This window comes from Camelina sativa, chromosome 7 (genome assembly GCF_000633955.1).
Source record: "Camelina sativa cultivar DH55 chromosome 7, Cs, whole genome shotgun sequence".
NCBI lineage: Eukaryota > Viridiplantae > Streptophyta > Magnoliopsida > Brassicales > Brassicaceae > Camelina > Camelina sativa.
Genome location: NC_025691.1, coordinates 31,076,908 through 31,094,257, shown reverse-complemented (window position 1 = coordinate 31,094,257; position 17,350 = coordinate 31,076,908). Strand labels below are relative to the sequence as shown.

Sequence of the window (17,350 nt, the reverse complement as noted above, 5' to 3'; positions counted from 1 at the left end):
CTGTTTTTTGGGTTATTCTACTGTGACGGGCGTAATATGATTGGAAACAATTTTTTTGCAACCGCGAGATCGTTTCATTTTCATTACCTCATCTCCTCTGTCTCCTCAGCGTCTTCGTCTTCTCCGTCGCTGATCGATCTAATCAGCGGTGGTTATGGCTTCTAACGATCCAAAAAACAGCGGCGGTTTCTTCGCCTCTATTGCTTCATCCATCACCAGTTTTGGATCGGTCATGTCCAAATCAGTTAACGGGTAACGAATTCAAATCCTCAAATACAATTTCTCGTTTTCGGATCCTCAGTTCTTCAGCTGGGCTGGATTCACATACTTATTATGCTGGAAACTATTGTGTCGTTTTGGTATTGGGATGTTATAATCATTTAATTGTTGAGCTATAATTGGGGAATTTTGTGTGTGTCTGTGTGTGTGGTTATAAAGAAATCAACTATGTTTGCTTTTTGTTTAGTTTGATGGGATATGAAGGGCTTGAAGTAATTAATTCAGAGGGAAGTACTGCGGATGCAGAGGAGGAAGCAACAAGAGGAAGGTGGAAGCAAGAGTTATGTTTTACTAAAGAGTTAGAAAAAGAAAAAAACTGATTCTTGGATTGCTCACGAACGTGATATGGATATTGGAAGATGATGCAGAAGTACATAGGTTCTGATGTTACATCTATGGTGACTCTTCATGTCATCATTTTTGAACCCATGACAATGCTTCAGAAGATGGCTGAGGTTTGTGTTCTTAGATTTTGATTATAATGAAAGAACCTCTTTATCTTTTGGTTTCTATTGATTATGTTTTTCTTGTATCTAACAGTTGATGGAATACTCGCATCTGCTTGACATGGCTGACAAATCCGAAGACCCTTACATGTGTATGGTATATGCATGTAAGCAAGCTTATTATACCCATTCTTCCTCTCCTTTCTTGTGTTCAAACTCTTCGTATCTCTGTTCTTGTAGTTGTTTTTCATGGTCCGGCTAACTTCCAACTGATCTTTTAACAGATTTTTATGTTACCTATTTTTATGTTGTTATGAAAGAAGTTACCTATTTTTATGTTGTTACGAAAGAAGTCTCAGAAATCAGATTTCACCATATACACTACAGGGCTAGCTCCATATTAACAGAAAAAATAGTAGTGTGCACCTTTGCAGCTTTCATGATTCTCAAGTCCTCGAAATAAAGATTCGGCTGCAGCCAAGAGAACCCTTACCATTAAACTATACACAAACTTACTGTGCAGTACAAAAACATAGAAGAAAGGTTGAGGCTTGTTTCTTTACCGGATTCAATATTTCCCTTCACAAGCTCAGCGAGGCCTTTGATCGCTTTAGCTGCAGCAACCACATCTTGAAGATTTTCATGGCCACTCTCTTTTACCAATTCCAGAAATTCGTCAGCAACATCCAATGATCAAATCTCTTATACAAGTTCCTATATCTAGACACACACAAACATAGTAGCACTGTTCATATTTGGTATTGTATTTTGAAATTTATATAAGTATGTTCTTTTGAAATTTATTTTGAAATTTATTTTGAAATTTTTGAAAAATTTTGAAACAAATTTTGAAATTTTGAAATTTTTAACAAAAGATCTTAACTACTGATCTTACATTATTTAACTATATTTTTTTTCTAAAAACACCATAATTAGTTCTCCCATTTTTTTTACCTATGATCTTAACAACTGATCTAACATTATTTTCACTATATATTTAATCTAAGAACACAAAAAAAAGTTCTCTCATTAATGATGCCCTTAGATAAAAAACATGACTTGAATTCTCAGTTTCATCAAAATTATGAGAAGTCAACTATTAAAGTAAAGAAAGAAGAGTAAAAAACAGTGGCAGGGTAAGTTAAATTCTCAAAGATAAGGGTAAAAAAACTAAAGGCAAAATACCATTTATGTGAAAACTTCTGAGCCAGATCATTTATCCAAAAATCCATAATTAACGCTTTGTTTTTCACAAACGACAAACTAGTCATCAGACCATCATCGTCAACAGCAAAACCCATAAATATAATCCTAAGAGAAAAAGTCGGCTGAGTCCTTCAGAATATTTCAAGCCAAACCCAAAAGGAGATAAAAAAAACCCGAGAGCAGAATATAGTTTTTTCAAACGGCAATTAAAGCTGGCCAAAGAGAGAAGTATCATCACTTCATCAGCAATAAAACATCACTTCCTTGACGTTGTCTTTTACTGCTGGGAGCTGCGAAGCGACTGGACCTCCACTAGTTGTGTTCCTCGACCTGCTCGAGCCTCCATCTGAGAACTCACTCTCCATGTAATAGCGAGCTCGGAAAGCAGCCAAGTGTGCGTAGTAAGCTGGTGGCACAATTGACACTGCTTTCGTGCACCTTGCATACCTGCATAATTTTTTTTTTTTTTTAGCGAGATAAGATCAGACAGTTAAAGATGTCAGAAAGAAAATGTACAATGTTGTTGTTCCTTACGTGTAGCAAAGGTTGTTGGTTAGCGTTTGCAAGGCATCAGCTGAGAAACTGTTCTCGTCGTGAAGCACATGGTAATGTGCTGGCCTGCTTGTTCCCTATTACCATTCATACATTCGAAGAAACTTAATAATATAATTATGCAGAGACAATGATCTCATTAATTTGGGTCTAGATTCTTGGAAGCAATCAATACCTGTATACCAGCGTGGCTGTTCAAATAGAAGTCGAACTCATTTGGATGACAGATTTGAGTGTCAACCACAGTACCTAAGAAGAAATGAAAATATATTAAAGATTCGATCATCAAAAGAATTAAGATGATCGAGAAGAGGAGATTGTGGAAACCTGGAAGAATATTGCCACTCTTATCAGTCATATCACGATTCCCGTGTTGAGCAGGGAACAACCGAGTGTGATGTCGTTTCTGGACTATCACAAAAGTGACACGAGGGGCATAATTCTCCTGGAGAGAGTTACAAGCCTTGCGTATAGCAGTCATCTCATGGAGCAGAACCTGGTTAAATTGCCCTTCGCTTACTCCATCACTGCATAAAGAGAAACCAATTAGAAAAACCTGGTCAATTGCTCATAGACAGATCTTTACATTCAAGTAAAGCCAAACATGATCATGAGCAGATTATTATTACATTTCAAGGAAAATCACTTACCGGTAGAATATGATCCTATGAGGTATATGTCCCGTAGCTTTCCTGAATGCTATGAAGTGTTCCCTGAAATCACAAGTACTGCCCCTTTTAATTGATCTTGTCAAAAACAATAGAAAATGGAATATAAAGTTGTAGATATTTTGTTCATACCTTATTAAACCAGAGTGGACTAACCCTCGCTCGGGATCTTGTACCAGCTTATACAGGTCCTGAATGATTTCTTCCCTATGAGCCTGAGCAGAAACCAATCCTCGGTATTTTGTTATTTCAGGCCAGTCCATAGAGGCCACAACCTGTAGTTTACAGAAGAGAATTACCTTTTCTGATGAATCAGTAATAAAATCAGATACACGTAATATTAATCAAGATAATACATACAGCGGCAATAGATGGACTCGAGTCTTCTCCAGGTTGCGGGTGAGTAACATCAGCACCCATGATTATGGTTGGGCGATCAGTAATAAGAGGTATGTTTCTTCTGATAGCATCATTAAGAACAGTGTTCCTTCCCCCAGTCTGTAATACAAAATAACCGTTTTACACCATCATATAAGTACAATTGAATGATTAAAACATTAAACAATAAGAAGCATAGATGACTAGACCTTGACATTGATCTTCAATGCGACATTTTCCATGTACTGCTTATTGAGTTTAGAAACTTGTCTTGGTTGACAACACTGAGAGACGATCCCCAATTCTGTTTCACAGATCCTTTTGATTTTTCCTGCAGACAGAAAAAGAACTTCATGAACAGATTGTCGAAATAAATTTACACCAAATATAACCAATCATTTTTACAGACTTACCATACGATCCAGTCACATCAGGTAATATGACAATCAATAGTTGGAGATCAGGTGCCCTTTTGTGGATATCATAGAGAGCTTCCTCAATTCTTTGAGGCGGATAAGAGATGAGCGGAATAATAGGCTGTGAATTAAATTGCTGGTATACATAATATAAAATAGTTAGTAACTTTTCGGGTGTGACATTGTGACAAGAACCCAACAGCATGAGATAAGTCAGACCATTCCTTTGCTGACGCACATCCCAGTCAGCTGTTTGCAGAACTCTGGCGGTAAACCTTGCTCAATCCGTGTCGCAAAAGTTACACAAGTCCAAGACGTAACTTTTGCTCCATTAACCATTTTCTGTAGCACACATATCACAGCCAATGGGAGGTATGAGATGCAAATTTTTTAAAAACACACATTAAACCACAATAGAAGCATTAAGTACAATCTTCATCACCAACTTTTTCTTCCACATCCAAATCCAAAGCAGAGAAATATAATATTTATCAAAAGAGAAAAATAGAAGTATATTCCATATCTAGCTTCAAGTGCCTACAGAAAGCATTAATGATAGTCAATTACAGTATTACCTTGTCAATCATGTTCCACTGTCCTAGGCGTGGATTTACCATTTTCTCTTTACCACTCTCATGGTACTTCAACTGTAAACAGAAACAACATCGTGATGAGCAACATTGAAAAGAAAATGCAATGTAATAACAAAAGTGCAGTTGAGAAAATCACCAATGGCGGAGGAAGTACACGAGCTTCAATCGAGGCCAGTTGGGAAGTCACTGACATCCCAAACTCCTTGCTCACATCATCATCGTTATAATTATTTTCCACAACCAACTAATAACAGAAAAAAAGAAAACGTGATGTTAAACAGACGTGCAAGATTAAAGACGATCGAAGAATTATTGAAACAGTGATGCAAAGAGGATAAAACCTACCTTTTTGATTGATTTCTCTCTATCTTCAGGTCGTTGGCAGGTAGCTCTTAGCAACGCCGTCACTTGCTTCGCATTGAGCCTTTTGGTGTATCTTTGCTCTTTAGAAATTTTACATAGCTGCAAAAACCAGAAACAACCAGATATTTAAGGATACATAATGCATCCAAGAAAACGATGGAGATAAAAGAGTAGATGATTAAACTGAAATCATACTTCCATGGGTATGTAGACAGGTCTTGCGTCACTCCCAGTTTGGATAGCAGGTAGAGACGGGTATCTCACCCTATAATTATATTTTTCAGAAAAATATTGTATAACCGTCTTCTCTGATTTGTCCTCTAAGGTGAACCTGAAATTATAAGAACAAAAGAAACATCAGCTACTTTATAACCAAAGATCAAACACCTCTTTCAAGAAAAAGCACCGAACAAAGTTCAATGATTCTGCACTTGGTCAAGGCTGAATGAAGAAAGCATCTTCACCTTAGCTGACTGATGGGACATCTGGAAATCCCACTAATCTTGGCACTTTTTTCGTTTTTCCAATGTACCAACGTAACTTTTAGTGTCCTCAAAACTTTCTTCACCTAGATACCAACATAAGATTTTCAAGATACAAAGTATAAAAGGCATCCCTTTCAATAATTTTAACAATTTAAATGTGGAGTATAGTCAGAGATGTACCTTAAGCCGATCTGAATCCCTAAGTGGTCTGCTTAAGTCCCTTATATTCAGAAACTTGCTAATAAAGTCTGTGACAAGAATCGGTTCATAGAATGATCTTGCTGAAACGTCTGCATCATAAGAAAATAACATAGCTATAATGCATCAAAATCAAAAACAAGTAGAATACTGAAATCTCAACCAAAAAAAAGAAGAGATTTAATTAACAGCATCAACCCAGGAAAACATTTAACATGTTCTTACCAATGTTAAGCGACAAGCCCATCTGAGTTAGCCTTAAACTTTGGAAATAACCTCTGTAGTACTCAATACCATCTCCAAGCTCCCCCTTACCAAAACCAGTGCTGAAAAAAGACCTCCCAACAGAGACATAACTGCACAGAAGTAATACAGGGAATCGTAAGTTTATGCATAGCTTTTGTTAATACGGAAGTTTAAGCAAATTCCAAATTTCCTACTTTTGAGAGGGCGTATCCCTGAGAGCAACATCAAGAACTTGGAGAACATCATAGGGAGCATCTCTTTGCTTCTGACGCAGAAACTGTTGCAACTGATAAAGATCAGGAGTTGACGCCTTCTTTATAGCAACTTTAAACTGTCTGTCCTTCCTGCCAGAAAGAATCACAATGCCAAACAATAAAATGTAAATACAAGTGCAACGAGCATTTCTGAACAACACAAACAAACCAATCTACGAAGAGTTTAAAAAGGCATTACCCAAAAGAACCATCAGCTCTTTTTTCCGTCAGATTCACAACAAACTCTTTCGATTCAAAAGGTAAAGCACCAGCAGTATAGATGCTTTTCCTTCCATCATACGCAGGAATCTTCCCTGCCAAGTGAGAATCTTTATATGTTTTAGCCAACTCTTTCATCACGTTCCTGTTCACTGTCTTTGATATCACCTCAGGAGTGATCGAAACCTGTAACCCAAAAAAAAAACAAAAAACAAAGTTTTAGCCGTACATCTCCATTCATGAAACAACAACGCTATATGACAAAAAAAAACAAGTCATAAACACAGACACTGAAAAAAACAGATTCAACATGTCAAAAAATGTCTACGAACTTGTTGAAAAACATACGAAAATACATCAGATCAACATAAAAGAACAAACAACAGTAGCTTCCTCAAATAAGAAAAAAAAAACCCCAACGATAAACACAAACGACAAAATCAAGTCTTTAACGCCGATTCTAGTGAATAATAACGCTAGATGAACACAAACGACAAAATCAAAGTCGTAAGACGTACAAGGTTCACAAAAAACAACAAAAATTCCTAAACTTCGTGAAAGAGACGAAAATATTGAAATCGAAAGAGAGAGACTTACATCGTAGTGATAGAGATCACGATCGGCAACTTGAACAAGGAAATGATTCGCACGAACAGTGATTCTCCTCCCCACAATACCACGCCCTGGCCGTAACTGATGCGTCACCGCCTTCGACGACGCAGGTGAAAGCGTAGCCTCCGGTTTCGTCTCAGTCGGAGTAATCTGAAGCTTCAACAACGCCGCAGCAGCGTCAGAAACCTCCGTAGTAGTAACCTTGCTTCCCTCTTTAGACGAAGAAGAAGCAACAGACACCGTCGCCTTAGAAGAAGACGCAACTTGACTCGCCGTCGGATCTCCGGTTCCGACGCTACCGCGACCTCTCCCGGCAGAAACAGGAACTTGCGTCGCCGTCAGATCTCCGGCTCCGACGTTACCACGACCTCTCCCGCGAGAAACAGGAACACCACGGCCACCGTGACCAGAAGACGGAAAAGGAACACCACGGCCACCGTGAGGAGAAGACTGGTCAGACGGAAAAGGAACACCACGGCCACCGTGAGGAGAAGACTGGTTAGACGGAAAAGGAACACCACGGCCACCGTGAGGAGAAGACTGGTTAGACGGAAAAGGAACACCACGGCCACCGTGAGCAGAAGACTGGTCAGGCCTCCGTCCTCCTCTGCCGCCACGACCAGCGCCGCCGTGACCGCCACGATTCGACATTGTGATTGTGAAAGCAGAAGAAACCTTCCCGAAGAAGAAATAAAAATCTTTTCAGAAATGGAGAGAGAGAGAGAGAAAAATGGTTTACTGTGTCTGTGTGTAGAGAGTGGGACGACGTCCCGTATTTATAAAAAAAAACTGCAAGTTAAAAAGGAACCAAGATTACTATTTTACCCTTATAGTTTTTGCCCCCTCGTTTCTGACGATTTTACCCTTGCCGCTTTGCCTTCTCTTTTTTTAACCGTGCAGAAATTTGTAATTGACTGTTTTGGCCTCGTAGCTTCGTGACCATGATCGTCGTAATTTCCTCTGTGCTTTTTTTACCTGTATTTAACTTTTTATTATAAAAAAAAAAATTAATAAAGTCTGTGTTCTTTTTTCATGAATTGGAGTCTGCATATGCTTTATGCCGAAGCAGAAGCAGACCCAGAACCAGAGTAGAGACAAAATAACAGATTTTACCACTATTGGGACTATGTTATTTACTATTCCAGCTTTTTCTATTTTGTATTTACTTGAAAACTTAGAATTCGTGATCCTTTTTAATATAGAAGACCAGAAAAACGAAAGAAACATTTAACGATTTGTATTTTTTAGAAGTCAAAAGAAGATTTGTATTAGTGAATATTGAATAGTAATAAAGAAGATTTGTATTACTTAAATATTGAATAATAAAGACTAAAGATAACTATCATCTCAGCTAATTATGATTGATGATTTGATATATATATATATATATATATATCATATATATATATATCATATATATATATATATATCTGACACATTCATAATTCCCTCTTTAACTACACACCCCCATCACATCAGTTTCTTAAGGCAGGCAGGGTTCATTGGTTACGAGGTCTTCTTTTTGTCTTTTTACCGATGTTAATTAAAAATGCTAGTAAAAGTTTTGGGATTAATGTTTTGGTTGTTCTTATCTTTTTCATTAATTTATACAACCCATGTCGTACGAATAAGCTTTTTTCCTTTATTTGTTTTTTCTTTATTAGAGAGTTTGAATTTTGAATTATTATTATTTTTTCAGAAATTATTATTATTACTGTATTATCTTTATGGATTTTTAGTATATTTGCACTGTGAGACTGCTTTATATTAACGCTAATGAATATGAAAATAAACTATTTTCTTTTATAGTGAACAACAATCTTTGAATGTTTGTAATTATCTAATATTCATTTTTTTGGGTATTATAAGTAATTTTGTATATAAAGCATGCTAATCCTTATTTATATTTGTCACTATTCTAAATTCTTATGTTATAAATGGATTTTTAGTTAGTGGAGTTTGACTAACGACTACAATATAATGTTCCTTCTTTTACCGTGTTTAAAATGGTAATGAAACAAAATTCAAAGATTATTGCGATTGATGTTAATAGTAAGTAAGACTAATTTTGTTTTTTTTTTTAAATTATGAAAACATCTTATTCGGAAACAAATAAGGAAAGCAAAAAAAAATCATCTACAAGCTCTTCATATGAAATTTACATAAAATTTTTAAAATATATATTTACATAGCCCATTTTAAATATATATTTTTTAAAATGTTAATTTAAAATTTGAATAAGAGAATATTAAAAACATATTTTAATATATTGTTGATTATTTGGATTCAAGTCAAATATTTTTTAAGTAGAATACTTTGGCTTCAAAATTAAAATATTTTAAGTGATAATTATTTAAAAATAATATTTCAAACTCTCATATATCTAGCATGATAACGCTTAATTTTTTAGAGCAGTTTCAACTTTTTCATTACACGTGTGAAAGATATGAATACATTCTTGATTAACGTTGAGACTTAGCGTTTTCACTGTAACGTCTCTACAAACCCTTTGCCAATCTAGTCTATAGGAACACAAGTTATTCACGTATCATTTTGTAAAGAAATCATCTATGAAAAAACTTTTTTGGAGTGGTTTTTGTTGATTTTACCACCTTTTGAATAGTTTATGGATTTTACCATTTTGTTTGTAAGTTATATTAATATGATTTAACATGCTTTTTATTCGTTATATTTAAGTTTAGTCGGTTTTATTTGTTCTTAGAATTTAGTATTTGATATGAATTACATATTGTATTAAAAACAATGGAAAATACATATTCTTTTTTTTTTTAAGTGGCAAAATCCACAAATTATTCAAAAAATGGTATATCCAAAAGTTGTAGATAACTAAACGTCTTCATGGGTATGTAAAATGAGTAAATCGCATATGAAAATGTTATCTTATGCAAAATTCCAATGTTACTTGGTCAAGTTTTCGTCTATGTCGAGAAGACCCTTTGTATGATTCCAAAATAGTTACTGCCATATGATTCCAAAACAGTTACTTTATTTATCATTTTTGGTACTGCTATATAATTCTTCTTTGATCATTTTATGCAGTTTTTATTTTATTTTATTCAAGCTAAATTGTATGAAAACGAAAATAGATACACATAAGCAAAACGTTATGGGAAGAAGAACAGGTTTTCTCTAATTTTAAAAAGTGTAAAATGTTTTGTATATACAAATATATAATAAACACCAAACATAAAAATTATTTTAAAAGAAGAAGTGTATCTAGTCAAGTGGTAAAAGTTGGCTATGAATCGGACTTGTCGATTCAATGATGACAAAAAACCATATTAAAATAAATATTTAAAACGAAAAAAATTTAAAACATAAATATTGAATAATTGAATTAAAACACTAATAATATTATAAATTTATATGTATAATAAATTTTTGTATTTATAAATTATTTACTTATTAAGTTTCCAAATTAGAAAAAGGTTTTTGTAGTGTTTTCATAACAAAAATGAAGTTTCCTTCATATTTTCAGACATAGATTTTTATATTGCTATGAGTTTATGGTTTTAAAATATTTCGAAAGTGGAAAACGAATCTCAAAAGGAGTTTTTCATCGAACATAGGTTCAAAGTATTAAATTGTGGGCTTTCAACTCAAAACTTATTGACAATAAGTGGAGAGACCCATATATCTTATATACTATCAGAATTTTTTGTCCAGCTTCAGGTATAGGATATTATATCCCTAATACCAAGTGTCTTTATTTTTATTTTTTGAATTGTTAACAAGCATAATTTATAATTGCGGGATAATGATTTTAAATGTAAATATTAATCTGATAAAGTTTTGCCACATTTTTCTATTATATAGTCACTTAAAAACCTTTAAGATTTGGGGTAAGATTTTTTCTGCCGACATATATATATGCTATATGGCAATTTATCTTGTAAAAAGAACTTTTAGTTAATGAAATAAACACATTCAAGTAATTAATTACTAGATTAACAATCATAATAATAATTAATAATCATATAAAATCATTAGTCGAAGAAATAATAAAACAGATCTTTTTGCTTGCTCACATCACATCCTCTCAAATCAAAACGAGAGATCACGTGGATTATACAGATAACGTGCGTACAAACCACGCGCCGATACCGAGAGTTAATAATATTTTCCAATTTCGACGAAAGCAATTTGCCTCTCCGTTGTTCACATGCGATGCATCTTCTTCTTCTCTGTTAAATATCCCACCGTCACCATTAGATCGCATTGTGTTATCTCCTCGAGAGAGAGAGAGAGAGAGAGAGAGAAAGCTTTACTGTAAACGAAGGGTTTGATTTTTTTATTTTTATTTTTCTGATCTGATCTTCGAGAGATAGAGAGAGTAATCATGGCGAGCGGAGCTAATAGAGTGGATCTAGATGGAAGACCGATAAAACCGATGACGATATGCATGATCGGAGCCGGAGGTTTCATCGGTTCACATCTCTGTGAGAAGCTGATGACGGAGACACCGCATAAGGTGCTTGCGCTCGATGTTTACAACGATAAGATCAAACACTTGCTTGAGCCTGATTCCGTTGAATGGAGTGGTCGGATCCAGTTTCATCGTATCAATATTAAGCATGATTCCAGGCTTGAAGGACTTATTAAGATGGCGGATCTGGTAAATAAATTTGCTTATGAAATTGTTTCTTCGTATCTATCTCTCTCTGTTCTTCGTTGTTTATTAGTTAAGTGTGATAATTTAACTGTTGAGGAAATTGATAGTGTGTAATCGTGATTTTTGTCTCAGATCTGATCTGTTATTCGGAATTTAGATATGTTGATCTGTGATTTTTTGTTTTCTTCAGTGTTGAGATTGGTGATTTTCTGATGTAATTCTGATATTTGTTTTTTTTTTGGTTCTGCAGACTATAAATCTTGCTGCGATCTGTACTCCAGCTGATTACAATACGCGTCCTCTTGATACTATCTACAGCAATTTCATTGATGCGCTCCCAGTGGTATGTGTTTCTTACTTAGCTGTTGTTCTAAAGAATTGATGGAAACAAGTTATGTGCCTCATTAATTATTAGTTGAAATTGATTGGTTGATGTGTTGGTTTGTGTAGGTTAAGTACTGCTCTGAGAACAACAAGCGTCTCATTCACTTTTCCACCTGTGAAGTATATGGAAAAACCATAGGAAGCTTTCTTCCGAAGGATCATCCCCTGCGTGACGTAATGCCTTTTTGCACCTTTCGCTTTTCAACATGTTTTTGTCTTTTTTTTTATTTTATTATTAATCTCACCAATGAATGTACTGAGGAACATGTTGAAACTAACAATTTTCTTTCTTTTTCCTCGCCATATGAGTTTAACTGTGAACTATCCAATGGAACTTTTTTTTAGTTCAGTTAAAAGTTTAGATAACTAGTCGTCTATCACACACTTGTAGAAGCTTAGAATAGCTAATATTATTCGTTTTAGGAATGTCTGGGATCTTAAATATGTAGAAAACATGGTTTCTAGAACTTCAATTGCCGTGGGTTGGCTTCATTGTTTGCTAATGTTGTTTGTTGTGCTTTCTACAGGATCCTTCTTTCTATGTTCTTAAAGAAGATATTTCCCCTTGCATATTTGGTTCAATTGAGAAGCAGAGGTGGTCATATGCGTGTGCAAAGCAACTGATTGAGAGACTCGTTTATGGTAGGCTTTCTTTTTTTTTCTTAGCTGACATGTGAGTGAATATAATGTGGTAAGAACCAAAAGGTTTACATCATTTGTTTCTTGTGACAGCTGAGGGTGCTGAGAATGGACTTGAGTTCACCATTGTAAGACCTTTTAACTGGATTGGACCTAGGATGGATTTCATCCCCGGCATTGATGGTCCTAGCGAAGGTGTCCCACGTGTCCTCGCCTGCTTTAGTAATGTAAGTATGCAAAGGCGAGTCTTTAATCCAATGTCATTCTGTATATTTGCCAACTTTTTATTAATGCATTCCTATTTATATTTCAGAATCTTCTACGCCGTGAGCCTCTCAAGCTTGTGGATGGTGGAGAATCACAGAGAACTTTCATCTACATCAAGGATGCTATCGAAGCCGTCCTTTTGATGATTGTACGTTCTATTGCTTATATCATTCTTTGTCGTTTTTGTTTACAAACTGTTAAACTTTAAAGGAGATCCAACCAAAAGAACCTGCACTGATATATTGTTTATGTGTTTCAGGAAAACCCAGAGAGGGCAAATGGGCATATCTTCAATGTTGGCAATCCAAACAACGAAGTTACAGTACGACAGCTAGCTGAAATGATGACTGAGGTGAGGAAGATTGGTTTCAAAACAACTGAAAGAGTTGCTGGATTTTTCTTTCTATCTTTCTCCGGTTCTCAAATATTAAAACGAATCATATTTCAGGTTTACGCGAAAGTGAGTGGAGAGGGAGCCATAGAGAGCCCAACAGTTGATGTTAGTTCCAAAGAGTTTTACGGGGAAGGTTATGACGACAGTGACAAGAGAATCCCAGACATGACCATCATTAACCGCCAACTCGGTAATTCCCACATCTCACATGATTGATGATAATATGCTTAAAGAGAGTAAAGATCATGGCTAATCTGATAGATTTTTTACTATGAAAAACAGGATGGGACCCGAAGACATCTCTGTGGGACTTGCTGGAGTCGACTTTAACATATCAGCACAGGACCTACGCTGAAGCTGTAAAGAAGGCAACATCCAAACCTGTGGCTTCGTAAAATTTCCAAGACCTCAATTGTCAGCAAAACTCGTTAAACACGCATCGTTTTGGCATTTTACTCTATTCGATTCTATTTTTTGTTTTTCATCCCAGAGAAAACCTTTTTTCTTGTTAAGAAAACAGTATAATCACGGTGGTTCATTCCAAGTATATGTTTTATATTTTTCCTTACAAGTTTTCCTCTTTTTGGTTTGGTTTGTTACTCTGTTTGCACAATGTCAATGTATGTTGCAGCTGCCAGAAAGCAAAAGGTTAATCGTTTGTAGTGAATGATATATAGACAGAAGTGTTTTCTTTTACAAGAATGTTTATGTATTTCTCTGTTCTACATAATAAGGAATGAAGATTTTCTTATCTGTCTGAGTAAAGTTTAAGTGAAAAGGATGAACATCGTTGAAGCTTAGCTTTTGAAGAACTACTTTTTGGTGATCTTTAAATCCGACGGTTATGAAAAGAAAAAAAGCTTTGGTGTTTAACGACCTTTTAAACAGATATTACATAAAGATAAAACTGTAAAAAGCAAATACAGAATCAATAGCGTCTGTAGTCCAACGGTTAGGATAATTGCCTTCCAAGCAATAGACCCGGGTTCGACTCCCGGCAGACGCAAAATTATGTTTTTCCTTTTGCATAATTTGCGTCTCTGTTTTCATTTCTTTGGTCGCAGAATTCTGCCTGATGTTCTTTTGATTTTTTCAAAAAATTTAAATTCAGTGATAAAACAAAATTCAGTGTTTAACAAACAAAGGTGGTTAATAAAGGATAACTTGAATTAGTTGTGACCAATTCATGAATAAATTTATAAGCTCATGAAAACTATATGCAATAATGTAATTCAATGAGGTTAAAAAAAATGTAATTTAATATTTCTCGATTGTATATTCTGAATGAGGTTAAAATTGATCTTCCGAGTTTCGAATCTTATCTCTCTCTCTATGGTAGAATTGTGAATATGTGTTTTTGTTATATGTAGACAACTTATGGGTATCGGCAATGGAAATTTTGACATGAGGAGAAGTCAATTTGAGATCAAGGATCAAGCTGATGCTACTATGGCCAATATTCGCTTCACCCGTCAGTAAATAACTATAATTAAGAATAACCATTAAAACCATCTAACACCGCAAAAGACAACATAACAACATATTAGAAAATAATCCAAAATTTTCAAAGAGCCCAAAAGCCTCACAAGTAACTCAACCATTAACCAATAGGGGTGATAACTATCAAAATTTTGTATCAAAAAGCATAAACTTGTATGAAAAAATGTGACTTTGGCAGAGTCTCTAGTTTTTGCAGGAAGAACCACATGGGAATGGGCACTTCTTCTTCCCTCCTGCATCAAAAAATGGTTGAAACTCATTAATCCAGTTTCATCTCTATCTCTCTTCACTTTGGATTTTTAGTTACCTGATGACTTGTTCTGAAACGCAGCTTTAGCCTTCTTTGATGCAACTGTGTTGTTCGTTGCTTTACCATTTGGAATCTTCTTACTCGGAGGCTCAACCTTTAAAGGTGATTCATCCTCTACGTCTTCTTCATCAGACTCATCCTCATCCTCATCAGAACCCATCTAAGCAAAGCAAACAAACAGGACAAAACCAATCAAGATTACTTTTTTAGACTGATTCATTGCTTGCTACACACAAGCAACTCCTTGAGCAAAATCTACCTCATCTGAGCCGGATTCATCATCTTCTTCGCCTGAGTCAGATTCATCCTCTTCAGGCTTGATCTCATTATTCATTTCATTTGGAGGCAAAGCACCTTTTTATAACAATGTCAAGGTTAAGATTTTATAAATAGAGTCACAACTAAACTCAAACTACCTCAAAACAGTAGGCTTTGTAAAGTGAGCTTACCACATTGTTGTTCCATGTATTCCTCTAACTCAGAATCTACACAAAATAAAAAAGACAAAAGATAAGCTTTCAAGCTTTGATAACAATTCAAATCAAAATATTAACTTAAGAATAAGAAACTCACCAGAATCAATCTCCTCATCCGTGAAGCATCAGAAAAAAAGAAAAGGCAGAGCAAAAGCCAAATCAAGGATATACAGACACAAGCTTTGTGAACATAATTTTGAATAAACCATTGAAGATACAAACTAAAGAAAGGACAAAGGATATTGTTCATCGTCATAAGGGGACTTGTAACCAATAAGAAACACACTGCTTTCAGAGCTGTGAGAAATCTCAAACTCTTGATCAAAGAAGATATCAAGAGAAATTTGAGGAAACTTCTTTGAGAGATTTCCGATAATAATCTTCTTCTTATCCTCACCATGCTTCACATAAATTGGAACATTCTCATCTCCTTTTAACTTATTCAAGTCACCAATGGTAACCTAAGAGAATGGTAACAACAACAACAACAACTGATAACATTTAACCATGTTCAGTTTCGTTTACAAAGCAGAGAGAGAGAAACTTGCAAGAATTACAAAAACTGATAACATACCTGAGAGACATGGAGTAAGTAACCATCTTCTGGTTCCACCATAAGAGGCATCCCTGGCTTAACCTCAATTCCTACAATTGAACCATTACTCATCAACTACCAATTCAAACAAAAAAACTCATAAAAGACAGAAGCTTTGAAAACCAAAACTCCCAAGAATACTAATATTTAGCAAACAATCTCATACAGTTTTGAACACAATGACAATGCTTATTGACTAAAATAGAGATATAAAAACCAGATTTTTAAGGCTCTTTCACAGAACAATGCTTATTGAATACAAAAATTGATTTTATCAATAGAAAGTTATAAAGGTATAAAATTTCAGAGAGGCAATACCCCAAAACTCCATAGCTAGAGAGTAGTGAAAGATGAAGATGTGTGTGGCTGCTTTGAGAAGATGAAATTTAGGGTTTTAGAGTTTGTTTGAAAAAAAAAAGAGAACAAAAGAGCGGCTTTATATATATGGATGCTCTCTTACTTACTCCTCCTTTAAACTTCCTTTTAGCCAGTAGGGTTTTACAACAATTTTAACCAAAAAAATTAAAATGGAAAGACTTACTCCTTTTGGGTAGCTAAGTTAATGGGCCTTTATTCATAGTGGGCCAAATTAGAATTGGCCTTATTTGATGATTTTTTTTTTGGTAGAAGAATCGGCCTTAGGGCTGGGCAAAATAACCGATAACCAAATAACCGACCGAAACCGAACCGAAAAAACCAAACCGAACCGAACCGAAATTCTTCAAATACCCGAATGGTTAGTAAAAATCTATATCCAAACTAACTGAAACCGAACCGAACCGAACCGACAATTAAATGGTTAACCGAAATATCCGAAAACCTAGAAGATATCAAATATTATATACTTAATATTATGCAAAACTATAAAATAAACTTAAAATATAAATTATTTCTAGATTCAAAACAATTAAATATTTTAAATAATCAATATATGTAAATGTTATTATTTTGAATTTACAAAGTTAAATACTATTTTGTAAAATTGAATCCATATTTTTCCCTTTTTTGTATTTTTGTTATTGTATATTTGGTTAATTTTGGTTATATTCGGTTAGTTTTGGTTATATTTGGTTTATTTGGTTAATGTTAATATAATTTATGTTAGTTATGGTTATTTATTTAAATAACCAAACCGAAACCGAACCGAAAGAAACCGAACCGAACCGAACCGAAATTTCAAAAATATCCAAATGGTTACTATATTACTATATCCAAAATAACCGAAACCGAATACAAC

The 17,350-nt window shown here is 34.8% G+C and overlaps 3 protein-coding genes, 1 long non-coding RNA gene and 1 other non-coding gene across 5 annotated transcripts; 3 read left to right on the top strand and 2 right to left on the bottom strand.

Annotated features, from left to right (window-relative positions):
* LOC109125609 lies at positions 117-858 on the top strand. The gene is made up of 3 exons (XR_002032722.1): positions 117-252; positions 467-734; positions 820-858. It is a non-coding gene; the product is annotated as an uncharacterized LOC109125609 (long non-coding RNA).
* Positions 1,892-7,631, bottom strand: LOC104703601 (protein argonaute 5-like). The gene is made up of 20 exons (XM_010419637.2): positions 6,901-7,631; positions 6,284-6,489; positions 6,025-6,174; positions 5,810-5,940; positions 5,567-5,676; positions 5,366-5,469; positions 5,097-5,232; positions 4,884-5,000; positions 4,675-4,782; positions 4,521-4,592; positions 4,165-4,287; positions 3,943-4,081; positions 3,739-3,860; positions 3,512-3,649; positions 3,284-3,426; positions 3,134-3,196; positions 2,811-3,010; positions 2,659-2,732; positions 2,466-2,560; positions 1,892-2,378 (listed from the first exon to the last, which is right to left on the bottom strand). Exons 1-20 carry the CDS (start codon positions 7,564-7,566, stop codon positions 2,174-2,176), a joined length of 3,102 nt encoding a protein of 1,033 aa, XP_010417939.1. The 5' UTR covers positions 7,567-7,631; the 3' UTR covers positions 1,892-2,173.
* Positions 11,104-13,942, top strand: LOC104703600 (UDP-D-apiose/UDP-D-xylose synthase 1). Its single transcript, XM_010419636.2, has 9 exons — positions 11,104-11,551; positions 11,799-11,891; positions 11,999-12,106; positions 12,460-12,574; positions 12,665-12,798; positions 12,885-12,986; positions 13,098-13,190; positions 13,287-13,422; positions 13,515-13,942. The coding sequence occupies exons 1-9, from the start codon at positions 11,276-11,278 to the stop codon at positions 13,625-13,627; spliced, it is 1,170 nt and encodes a 389-aa protein (XP_010417938.1). The 5' UTR covers positions 11,104-11,275; the 3' UTR covers positions 13,628-13,942.
* TRNAG-UCC lies at positions 14,167-14,238 on the top strand. The gene has a single exon. It is a non-coding gene; the product is annotated as a tRNA-Gly (tRNA).
* Positions 14,715-16,498, bottom strand: LOC104703599 (histone deacetylase HDT4-like). The gene is made up of 8 exons (XM_010419634.2): positions 16,432-16,498; positions 16,093-16,163; positions 15,762-15,979; positions 15,616-15,635; positions 15,492-15,527; positions 15,302-15,396; positions 15,040-15,202; positions 14,715-14,965 (listed from the first exon to the last, which is right to left on the bottom strand). Exons 1-8 carry the CDS (start codon positions 16,442-16,444, stop codon positions 14,916-14,918), a joined length of 666 nt encoding a protein of 221 aa, XP_010417936.1. The 5' UTR covers positions 16,445-16,498; the 3' UTR covers positions 14,715-14,915.